Genomic DNA, 12,405 nt, shown 5'->3' with positions numbered 1-12,405 from the left:
ACTATCAAGATAATATAACTAGTTATATGATGTTTACAATAAGGAGAATAAAAAACCTACACTAACACCTCCCCTTAAGCGTAGCTTAGGTGGGTAAAAATATAGGTTTTAGAAAATGAGGCTATGTTAGGTACCCTTGTACATAGATATCCCCCCAAAAGAAGAAACCCCCCATAACAAGAATAGCTCCCCCTTAAATAGAGAGAGAAATAATGAAGGCCTTAGGAGCCCCTCCTAAAGTAGACACATGTCGCATCCCAAGCAAAAATCACAAGGGAGTGAGGGTTTCAGGAGATTCTGATGGCAGAGATGATGAAGAAAATGATGTTGATGATGGTTGGATCATTTTCCTCAAGGTCATCTTTGATGTTGGGTTGCGCTCTCTAGTCTATTCGTTCTATGGCTGGAGTGTTTGGGTGGAGGTGCCTTGGGCTATGACTTACAAGAATGTTGTTGTAGAAGGGGTTGTCAGAGTTTCTGATGGGGTTGAGGGTTGTGGGGGATGTGTTGATGTCTTCTCCTTTCCCTTTCTTTGCTCCATTTTTTTCTTCATTGGTGGGGGGTATCTTGCCTATTCCCCTTCTTTGTTCAGGGTGGTTTCTCTTTCCTCAACTGGGGCTTCTTTTGGAGGCTCTCCTTTTGTAGAGACACCCTTATTTGGCCTTATTTTCTTGCATATGTTTCCTTTGGTTCATGGGAAGAGTGGGTGGGTTGTGTTTGGGGTTTCTTTTGTTGCTTTTGTCATCATTTTGGGAGATATTTTTTGAGGATTCTAGGCCTAATGTGCTCCATGGGGGATGGTAACCTTTTCTCTGATATGGGTTATCCTCCTTATCTTTCTTTTTTGGAGCCCTTTCTTGTCGTACCTTGGGTGTTGTTTGGTGCACCCTTTCTATGGGTGGTTTGGAATATTTCTATCCCTATTGGCCCTAGGGTTGGCTTCTCTTTTTTTCTTTGGCTTTTTCCTTAGCATCTTTGGTTTTCTCTAGATTTTCCTATAGATGTGGCCCTATCTTCTTTATAAGTGAAGATGGATGGTATTGGAGATGACCTATCTTTTATTGAGGTAAAGGTGGATGTTACGATTGAGAGCGAGAAATATTGTTGGGAATTCGATGATGTGTTGTCTCTTTACTATTTAGGAGTGAAAACTAGTCTTCATGCTAATTTCCTTCCTTATTCTCCTATTGACGTGGAGAGGATGGAGGGTGTGATTTTCTCAATGCTATTCTTCCTCAATTTTAATTCTAAGGGAGCCTTGTTTAAACCATATGTCCATATGTCCCGAATTGTTCTTTTAGAAGAGATGTTGTTTTCTAGGCCTTGATAGGTTGTGGGAGCCTTCCGAAAACCACTCTCGAGGTTGAGGGAGCTTGGAAAAACTTATGTTTTTTGTTTCTTTCAGGGATTGGCTCGATGATAGCAGTTTTCAAGGGCCCAATTTGGTTAGTGTTTGTTTTTTGTTAGGTTTAGGCTTCATGGATTTTTGTGGCCCATAGTTTTTTTAACAAGTAATGAGAGCCTGGGAAAACCCTTCTTGTTGGTTGAGGGTGTGTAAAATCAACTTGTTCTTGGTTTGTTAAGGTCTATTGTTTGATGACTTAGATCCTTTACTTGGGCCAGCCTATTTTGTAATGTTTCAAGCTTGAAGTTTGGCTTGTGTTTGATTGGTTCTGGTTGCACTGTATTGTTTTTTATGCTTTGTGCAGTCTTTGAGTTTTGGGTTCTAGATGCCCATAACTCCAAAAGCTTCCAGGTCCTTTCTAAAACTTGTTGTTTGCTACTGGTTAGTCTAGTCCATTAAGTGATGGCAGTTCTTGAATTGTGAGGGTATTGGGGCCCCTTCAAAACCTGTTTTATCCTAATAAAAAACTATAATATTATAATTTTAGCCCTTTTCTTTTAGAAGTTATAATTTTAAAGATATTATAGTAATGAAAAAAAATTGAATTCATTTGAAACACTATTTAATTTTTCTTTCTACTAAAATTCAAATATGAACATTCTCCTAACAATAGAACTAAAATGTTAGCCATTCTACTACATGTGCACCTTGGCTAAACACTTGAATAAACTCATGCCTAATGAAATTTCACTTCTAGCCCTTAAAATAGTAGGGGGTTAGTTGCCCAAAGCAAGGGGAGGGGATTGGTAGGCAGCCTTAGATAGTTTTTGACTCATACTCAGTCCTCAATTAACTTCAACATTATCAAAAACACAAAGATACAATATATATCACAAATCAAATATTTACACTAGAAACTGCTTCATGTTTCAAATACTCTTGTTGACCAAAGAGTTTTATAATCTCCATCATGTTTATCAATATTAACAATCACAAACTCTTATTAATACGAAAATCAATATTATCAACATTAAAAAAAAACTACATAAAACAAAGAGAAGACCTTTCCTATTATATTTTTAGAATTAATCATCAATCGTGATTGTTCTGTTATATTTTTGATATACATACACTTGCCCCATACCAAGCAAAAATCCTAGTACATTAGGAACCTGCAAACACAAAAGAAAAAATACAATGTTAAACATTAATCATTAAAATTATTGATAAAAAAAACTCCAAAAACATTTTTGAAGTGATAAATTGAAGCTTTCACTTTAATTTTAAACAATTTGAAAATAGTATGATAAGATTTGAACCTACATTGACCACTTATTAAAAAAAAAAATTCAACAAATCCTTATAATAATAAGGTTTATTGAAAATATTACATTAAAAATAAGTTTGGAACCTACATCCACCTGCTTATCAAAGAAATCTACCAGTCTTTACAACTATAACAGACTATACAGAATAAAGTTTTATTCACTTTTAAGATGGCTCGTAAAGCAAAATGCTAGATTTTGAGATCTATAGGAGTTTCGCAGACTATAACCACGATTCCACTTCTCACTACCGTGACTGGGGTGGAAGCAGCGCCATTTAAATGTAAACCAATGTGCTAGGCTAATGTAAGTTATGCAGTGGAATTGAAGTAGTATTTCAAAAAGTAATAAATATTCTAAAATACATAAATAACATCTATCTCACAACTATTTGCCATCATGTGTGACAGTTGTCATCTTCTGGGCATATATTTCTTCTATAATTATGAATTGTTTGTACACCGAACAATAATATTTGATTAATACTTTTAATTTCCAATTAAAATCATATTCCAGTATTTCAATTCAGGCAAGCAAACAACACTACGATGAGAAATGTGAGTTCAGTACTTTACATGCAGCTCTAGTCACATGGCAAGGCATAAACTAATTCTAACAGAATTGATGTCTCTGCATGCTGGGGTTCGAAAATAAAATAGGTCATGGTTACTGTATTAAACAAGAATGATATTTAAGCCCTACCTTTCTTGTCCAAAGATAGAAAATTACGACAAAGAAAATAGAGCAAGATACAAGACAACTTTGAGATACACGGCTATGCATGTTTGCCTGTGACTTTCTAATGTAACTTCAGGGCTTAAAAATGTTAAAAGAGTAAACAACAGTTCTAAGTGAGATCAGGGTTTTCCATGTTTTGTGGATGAAGCAGCAGTATGCATGCCCTACTTCCTGTCACATTGGATTCCCCTTGTGTGCGTCACTATAAATTGCTTATAACACTGGAAAATATTTTTCTAAGTTGTGAGCCCTACTCCATATTTCAAGTACAATCACTTAACTGGATCCGGAATTAGGGCAAGCAAATGAGATCAAAAGAGAATGCATAGCCACATACTATCAACGACAACAGTCATCTACTGAATTGAAGCTTAAAATGGTCCTAGCAGTGTGATTTCTTTCCTCTTATTATATTTTAACTTTACAAAATTCAAATATGCAACCTCATCTATCAACTTGTAACACAAATTGCAAACTTATTCTACAAGATAGGCAACTTAGTGAAAGGAAATTTTCATTCACTTTTGAATCACAACATACAAGTTTAGAACATCTATTGAAAATATAAAATTGCAAACTTATTCTACAACATACACAACGTAGTGAAGGGAATTTTTCATTGACTTTTGAATCACTACACATTTAGAACATCTATTGAAAGTATAAAATTTATGGTTGAGGTTTACTACTTACAAAAACATAAATTAATATAATTTATGGTTGAGGTTTACTACTTACAAAAACATATAGGTCAAAACCCATAAGTGCATAGACTGTCCAAACGAAAGCATTAACCAACCCCGCAATAGACAAGGGAAGTGTCATGTGCTCGACGCTCCCTGTTTCAATCACTTTCTTCTGTTCAACCGAAAGCCCATTCGCTTTTCTTAATGATGTATATAAAAAAAATGAAACGCAATTCAAATTCAATCAATAATGTTATCTAGAGGTGAGGGATCTTTAAAGAAGTTACCATTTCGAAAACTGGGGCTGCATACATGCCAATGCAGGTGAACGCAGCTATAACTCCGACAAATGACGATCTTCTCTCAGCGCTGTGGTACTCTGTTAATGTCACTACAACTAGCACCACAAACGAAACAACCACCGCCCCTAGTGCTTTAAGCATATTACGCTGTTAAATACAAATGCAAATTATCAAAGATTAGTGTTCACTTCAAGTATTGTTAGTACACAAATGCAAATTATTGTTAGTATTGTCAGTACGAAATGTAGAAGTGAAACTCAATTACCCTTTTATTTGGAACCGAATAGATGATAAACACCAAAAAGTAAATCAATTGGAGCGCAACTCCGACGGCATTAATAATCATGACAAGATAGCTCTGAGGATGAACTGGGGGAGCTCCATAGAACACCCAAAGGAGACAGTTTGCAATTGTGGCTAGGTATGGCACCCAGCTGCTAGACTCCTCCGTGGACTTTGATCTACACACCCCGAAAACTTTCTTCCTAAACCAAAAACAGTGACTAATTAAACATCAAATGAACCACTAAATGACAGGCGGGAAACATAGGGAGAAAAAGAAAGAAGCACCATACAGTGGAGAAAGGAAAAGAAACAAAGAGGTCGCATTTCCTGCAGAGATGGAAAGGCGGCAGCACCATTAAAACGCATATTAAAGTTATTGACCCAAATAAATACAAATACTAATATATCTATCGTGATTCGTGATGATTACCAAGGATGCCGAGAATTGTACGTATTGTATCTCGCCACGCCATGAGCACAAGATTCCGAAAGAATCGCAAAGATTTTTAAATCTTGACTTTCAAATAAAACTTGAGAATGCAAATATTTCCCCAAAGAAGAAGAAACGGTGCTCGTCAAGAATCGAAGAAGCAGAAGATTTTTAAAATTTGCAAAGCAAATAAAATTTGAAACAAGAAGATTTTTAAATTTTGCAATGCAAAAGAATCGCAAAGATTTTTGAACTTGATACTGTAAATAAAATATGAGACTGAAATTTTTTGCAAATATTTACCGAGAAACAAGAAGCGGCAAAATTTGACACTCAAATCGCTCCTCTTTTGTTTCACTTTACAAATTTCAGGTACGAATTGTATCTGGTCACGCCATAAGCTTGCGAAAAAATCGCAGGAGGTTTTTCTATAAAAATATGAAAAATTTGAGCCTGCAAATATCGCCGGAGAAACGTTGATCCTCTTTTGTTTCGCGTTACAAATTTCAGGTTAGAGATGAGTGCTTTTCATTAGACCTAAAATCTTAAATTCTGTATAATTTTATGTCTTCGCTGGAAAATGGCGGGCATTCTTGTAGCGGAGTATTCTGTTGTTACATTGAGAAGAGAGTCTGTTATGACTAGCACTGTCGCTTAAACATCACACACTAAGCTCACAGAGCTTAGGTAGTTGGGCCCACAGCAAGTACCTTTCACGCTTTTCCTTTGCAATTTCCGTTTTCCGTTCCATTAAATTTAAAACGGTTCTCTTTACTGTTGTTTGATTGTTAAGATAGGGATTGTGGTTTGGTTGTTGTAGGGATTGTCTTTTGGTTGCTGTGTGTGTTGTTAATGCTCTCTCTCAGGCTGCTTGTGTATTCGGGGTCATGCTCTAGAGCCCCCAAGTTTTGGCTGTTTTTTTATCAAAAACAATTTAGTTAATCTAATGTTTTCATGTTTAATATATTTATCAAAAATTTATAATATATTTATTATTAAATTACTCTTTTAATTTATTGATATTAAAATTTTTAATATATCTAACACCTTACATAAAATAAAAGGAGAGATGGTAATATTACTCCAATGCATATGCATTACTATCCCAATAGTTGTACACATAAGAATAATATTTTTACACTATGATAACACTAGTTTTTTAAGTGAGTATCTTATTTTATAAATGACACATATATAGTGGATAGCTATGATATTTTATTTGAAAAAAAAATGATCTATTTCACTTGCTAAGTAATGTATTTATGTTTTTTTTATATAACATTTATGGGTTCTATTATCTTCAAGTATTGGTCCATTTTGATCAACATTTGGTAATTTTTTTATTTACATGTAGATTGTTTATTTACATCATATAATATAAATATGTGGCAAGACTGGATATTATATGCACAACTGCTATAAGTACTATTGAACCCCGTACAACTACTGATCCCTCTCTCCTATTCCACTTATCTAAATGTCCTATGAATGTACAGCACGCTTCCACTACACACAACACAGACAACGAATTTGAAAGTTTCTCGATGACATTACCTATTTCCTTTCCACCCAGTTCACCCTTTAGCTTGCATTCCCCATGTAATTTCATATTATGTCATGTGAAGAATCCTTCGAAGTGGACAAAACGAACCGCTAGAGCATCAAGAAAGGCAGAACGGAAACGACAATGGTATACCGTTCTAACAGTTAATGCGAATGAGAACGGAAATTGAAAGAGAAAAAAAAAGAAAAAAAAAAAAAAAAGGAAAAAGTACCTTTGAAAAGTGTGTTGTGGGCCCTGCCACCTGAGCTTTGTCAGCTTAGTGGGTGTCGTTTAGGGCTGGCTCTTTCTTGGACATATATTTAAGGCTCACAAGAGATTATTTAAATTCAAGCGCTAACCAATTATGATTGTTGTCATAATACTCTTTTTACACACACAATATAAACTTAATCTTTGCACAAATTTCAATAAATTAAATTAAAATTTTGATTACATATAAAAAATTATATATATTTTTGCCTTCGATAATTTTGAGAAATCGATGATAACTATTTTTCACCTGAATGAGATCCAAATAGGTCAATTCATGTTACAACTAAAAAAATAGAATCTACATTGACCAACTTGGTTTTTTGTTTATGCAGTTTTGTAAACTATGTGATTGCACTTCTAAAAGCGTGTCTAAGACCAAATTCAATTGCATTATGATTTAGCCATTTTTAATGAGTGCAATCACATTATTCTTCAAGTTGCATGTTTTTCCACTTTTTAGCCTCTCGTTTTCATACACATACATTTATCTATCATTTATGCCTATCTTTAAATTAAAATTGTACAATAGGGAGCATATCTAAGTAATCTTAGTGTGTTTTATTTAGTTAATCTCATTGATTTCTAAGAAACTAGCTACATATCAAACAACTTAACTAGAATAAACAAAACATAGAAGATAGAATAGAACCCTGCCACATAGTAATCTGAGTAATCTTAGTTGTTGTAAAGAATGATCAAGCATATAGTATGCCTAATTGGACTTATTAGTATCTATTTTATTTGGATTTCTAAGAACATATAAAACAACCTAACTAGAATAAACTAGCTAATAATAAAGACAATAAGGGTGTCTTCTTGACTCTAAACAAGATATTGTTAAATGAATTACTCAATAATGGAACAAAAGAAGGCTACATGGTTGAACAAATCATCAAACATCCCCATAAATAATAGGATAGAAGAGGCAATTAAAATAATTATCATATCTGAAATTTTTATAAAATTAGAAACCATAGCTTGTGTCTCTTGATTACAATGCAAATCAAAGAGTTAAAAATTGATATTGAGGAAAGCATGAAATAAAAAATTTGTAATAGGTAGACAACAAAAAAACTAGTAAGTGTTTGAGGAAGACAATAAAAGAGATAGATTGTAAGGAAAGTCAAACAAATACATGAGGTTGCAACTATAAAGAAAACACACTTCTTGTAATGAAGATATAGATAAATGGAGAAAAAGAGTAATGTTCTTATGACAATCTTCACCAAAAGTAAACATCAAGGGTATGGTAAGAGACTTGAAGCTTAAAAATTTTCCTTCAATAATCTTCTATGAAGTATTATTACCTCTTTGTCCATTCCCTTTTCCTTGTAAAGATCCTTATATTCTGATCCTCATTACCCATCCAAATAAAATACAACGCTTAGCACACTTTACAAAAGAAGAAATATACTCATCTTCAGCAATCAAAGTACTCATTTTAAACCATAAAAAATAAAAAAACAAAGAGTATATATAGAGAGTTATAATTCAAAGACCTTATATTAAATAAATAAACCAAAAAGGTGAGGATACTTACTAGATACTTAAAATCGTCTAATACTTCAGGTTTGATATATTTAGAATCCGAGGGTTGTATGATACTAAAGTTATGGTATCACTCTTTAAACTAAAATCATCAATTTCCTAGCCAACGAACGGAGAGTAATTGACCAACTAGCATCGGGGGCACCAAGAGTACACTCCAAATTTATCATTCACTCACTCCTCAGCGTGCACCAACAGTGAACAACCTCTCCGACCAAAGTAGACTTGTTGTCTGCCAAGTCAGTAGACTGGTGCAGCAAGAGATGAATGGACGACGGGGGCAGAGAGGGGCCAAGCCTTGTGCATTGAACTCACGACCTCCACCGGGGGAGGCTCGCAGCACTACCGCTGCACTATGGGGTGAACCCCTCTCATAAATGTACATACAAGTGACGAGACATTTTTTGATTGATTGTGTGTAATATTGTCTATTAGCAATTGATTTAAATCTATATTTGTTTAAATTAATAAGGGTTTTCATGTCTAAAATCATTAGGGAAATCAAGTTAAATAGGGTATAAGGAAATCATTAATCTTTAACTATTAAAGCAATCCTAAACACAAATCAATGAAAGTATTAGCCTAAAAAGAGATTGTAATCAAATGAATCTAATTAAAACTTCCTATTATACATGATGCTTCCATTTTCCTTCTCTTCCTTGAGTTATGTTCACTCTCAAATATCGCATTAGTAACCTACATATGGCACAAAGATTCAAAGTTTGTGATTATTGAAAATGGAAAAATGATGTTGCTTTTATAGATTCTTGGGATAGATTGGGTGAGAAATGGAACTCGAGTGCTGATTGACAATTAAACTGATTTGATTGATCAGTTAACTCCTTTGATTGATTTGTTAAGTGGATAGATTGGAGAGATGACTAATTAGATTAACTAGTTAACTGAATTGACTAGAGAGATGACTGAATTGATTGGTTTGTTAGAAAAAGGTGATTTTGGAGTTAAAAGTGAAGACTGAAGAGTTAGCTGGTTAGTTAACTGATTTGATTGATCAGTCATGATTTTCAGCATGTGTTGTAGGATTTTTTAATTGAAATTCATTTTCATTTTTTGAATCTGAATTTTGATTTTCAAATGATGAAATTGAAATGTACATTAACTTGAAATTTGATGAAATTGGAATTTGGTGAAATATGAATTTAGAAAGATGAAACTAGATGAAATTAGTTGAAATCAAAATTTGGGGATTTGGAGAATTAATTAATTAATTTAAATGAAATTATTCAATCATTAGAAATAGAATTAATTAAATAATAAAGGTTATTTAATTAAAAAATTAAATCATAATTAATTATTTAATTAACATTTGAGAAAGGGTTAAATGATTAATGAATTAAGGGATAGAAATTGAATAATTAGTGATGTGAAGGATGGTGATCAGATTAGTTCATATTAATATGATTAATTAAATTAATTCAAGAATTCAAGAATTATTTAACTAATAGGATGAAAAATTAGTATAGAAGTGATAAGACATTTTTATGTGTCTACATTTTCCCCTCTTTTGATACAATGTCAAAACAAAGTTGGTTCAAAGAAAATGAAAAATTTCTACCCCAGTGTGCCTCGGCAATGCTTAGGGTGTAAATATGCCCCCTCAAAAAAGTGGTTAAAAAAATATGAAATTGAGACCATTTTAATGATACAATACTGTTGAGCAATAGAAGAATTTTTAGTACCAAGAAGAAACATTAATAAGAATGAAAGATTAGAGATAGAGATAGTTGATGAGAGAATGATCATGTGAAATAAGAAGAGAAAAATGAAATGGAAAGATTTGAGATGATAGATACACAAACTTTTGTGCCTATATTCATAGTGCAATATATATTCTTCATTGATCCTTATTATGTAACAATGAATCTTTGCACACCAAGGTATAAGGAACCAAGGTGTAAGGATGTCTCATTGCATAAACAAACACATTGAAGACAAGGGGTTGAACCCTCCATTGTGGGTATAATGTTAGGAGTCAATATATGTGGGGTAGTCACAAGCATAGTTATCCTTCATGGGATACTTGCCAAATGAACATACCTATCACAGACAGCCATGGCACCATTTCCTCAAAACTTCATTGGTCCACACCAAAAATAACAAACAAAGGAAAGGATCTTGTTCATCCCAGCTACTCTAGTCACTTGTAGACATCCTTGAGTAGCATAGAAACATGACTTGCGACCAACTGATAAAAGATAAAGACTAACTAGGACAAAAGTCAACAGCCACATTGATCTATGTTATTGCTTTGATTGTTTGAGGTGGTGGTTGATAATGTCTGATCTAAGAAAATGTGGACCCCGTTTAAGAGTGACCTATCTGATTTTGAGTGTATCCTCTTCTATTTAAGACAAGATAATGATCACTTGATATGGATAATTGATACGAGTGATAAGACAGTTTGATCAGCTTGATTGCAGATGTTGACAAAATAGTTTTATCCTTTGCAAACTTTGTGCGAAGTGTTTTCTAGATACTATCTAGGGTGTTTGGTTTTTTGCGAGACATTTAATTGAAATTTTTTTATTTTTACTTCTTTTCCAAGAGCTTTTTCAATATTTTGGTGCTTTTTATCAGGATCATATTTGAATGTTTTTGGTTGATTTTTTTTTCTTGATGTTTTTGGATTTATTTTTTTCAGGACATTAAATGAGAGATGAAACACGACCTCCCATTAATTGATAAAGATAAGGCTAACTAGGACCAGATCCAACAACCATATTGATCTATGTCATTATTTTTATTGCATACGGTGATTGATAGGAATGTCTAATTTCAAAGGATGAATACCCCCATGTAAGATCAATCTGTCTTCTTTCAAGTGTACCCTTCCTTGTATAAAACTCGTTGATGTTGATAAATTTTGAACAATAGATTGATCAACAAGACATGTGATCAGTTTGACTCTAGAATTTGACAGTTTGCCTGTTGTTGATTTAATTCAATGGATGGTCTATGCTTTCTTGCTTGGATTCTCAGTTTTTTTATTTTTTTATTTTTTAGGGCTTTTTTTCCATGAATTTTTATGATTTTTTTCAGGACACTATATGATTTTTAGGGAATTTTGGATTAGAAGAAAGATGTGTTTATTTGCCCCTTATGTCTAGCAAGGCAAGGAATATGATGAAGGAATGAATAAACTATTGAGGTGAATATAGATAGGAGAAATATGTAGGCAGCTTATTATGGAACATGAAGGGACATATCAAGAGCTTTTTGAAACCATGTTTTTGTATTTTTCTTTTTGTCCTGAGTTTTGATCAATATCAATGATGGAAAAGGGGATATGGATAAAGATATATAGGATATGGATAGGGGTGGGTGCAAGAAGTTGAGTCCCACTTTTTGCCCAAAAGTGGAAGTGTTTTCCCTATTTTTCAATTTTTTTGTCGATTGATGTCAAAATTTGAGGTACTTAGAGTTTGAATCTGAAAAAACTTTAGTAATAGAAAATGTAGTGCTCGGAGTCTAATTTTCAAATATGTAATTTATTTCAATACCCACATGGTAGAAATTTCTTTTTAGTAGGCACATTTAAAAGCCACTTTTCAAAATCCTTGTTTCAGGACCATACCACACATGTGTACAACCACCATATTTTGATGTAAATAAAAGAATTTTTGCAAATCCTTCTGGGAAAAGATACCTAATACACCAAATATTGATGAGAATATTTTTTATTATTTTTTTATTGAATATTATTTTTTAAATTAATTTTTAATTGACTATAAAGTACATTTTCAAAACATCTAGTGTATGACCACCATAATTTAATGAAAATTTGATATTTTAAATTTTTTTTTAAATCTTCAAAAGAATTGTATGTAGATTGATGTCATATAATTTATTTTCAAAAAGACCTAAAAACAAAAAAGTTATTAAAGTTTTACTAAACCTCACTATTTTACA

The 12,405-nt window shown here is 33.0% G+C and overlaps 1 protein-coding gene across 1 annotated transcript; it reads right to left on the bottom strand.

Moving 5' to 3' along the window:
- Positions 1 to 2,300: 2,300 nt before the first annotated feature.
- Positions 2,301 to 5,985, bottom strand: LOC131040266 (bidirectional sugar transporter SWEET4-like). The gene is made up of 7 exons (XM_059209199.1): positions 5,415 to 5,985; positions 5,112 to 5,211; positions 4,972 to 5,008; positions 4,662 to 4,881; positions 4,382 to 4,543; positions 4,147 to 4,266; positions 2,301 to 2,517 (listed from the first exon to the last, which is right to left on the bottom strand). Exons 2-7 carry the CDS (start codon positions 5,152 to 5,154, stop codon positions 2,431 to 2,433), a joined length of 669 nt encoding a protein of 222 aa, XP_059065182.1. The 5' UTR covers positions 5,155 to 5,211; positions 5,415 to 5,985; the 3' UTR covers positions 2,301 to 2,430.
- Between the last annotated feature and the right edge of the window lie 6,420 nt (positions 5,986 to 12,405).

Source organism: Cryptomeria japonica, chromosome 7, assembly GCF_030272615.1.
Source record: "Cryptomeria japonica chromosome 7, Sugi_1.0, whole genome shotgun sequence".
Taxonomy (NCBI): domain Eukaryota; kingdom Viridiplantae; phylum Streptophyta; class Pinopsida; order Cupressales; family Cupressaceae; genus Cryptomeria; species Cryptomeria japonica.
This window is presented reverse-complemented; position numbering and strand designations above follow the sequence as displayed.

What these genes read in the sequence shown, in the direction of transcription:
- LOC131040266 (XM_059209199.1), bottom strand. Translation starts at nt 5,154, where the DNA reads ATGGCGTGGCGAGATACAATACGTACAATTCTCGGCATCCTTG. An exon ending in ATTCGGTTCCAAATAAAAGG is followed by an intron (nt 4,544 to 4,661) that starts GTAATTGAGTTT and finishes TGTATTTAACAG; the next exon opens with CGTAATATGCTTAAAGCACT. An exon ending in CAGCCCCAGTTTTCGAAATG is followed by an intron (nt 4,267 to 4,381) that starts GTAACTTCTTTA and finishes TCGGTTGAACAG; the next exon opens with AAGAAAGTGATTGAAACAGG.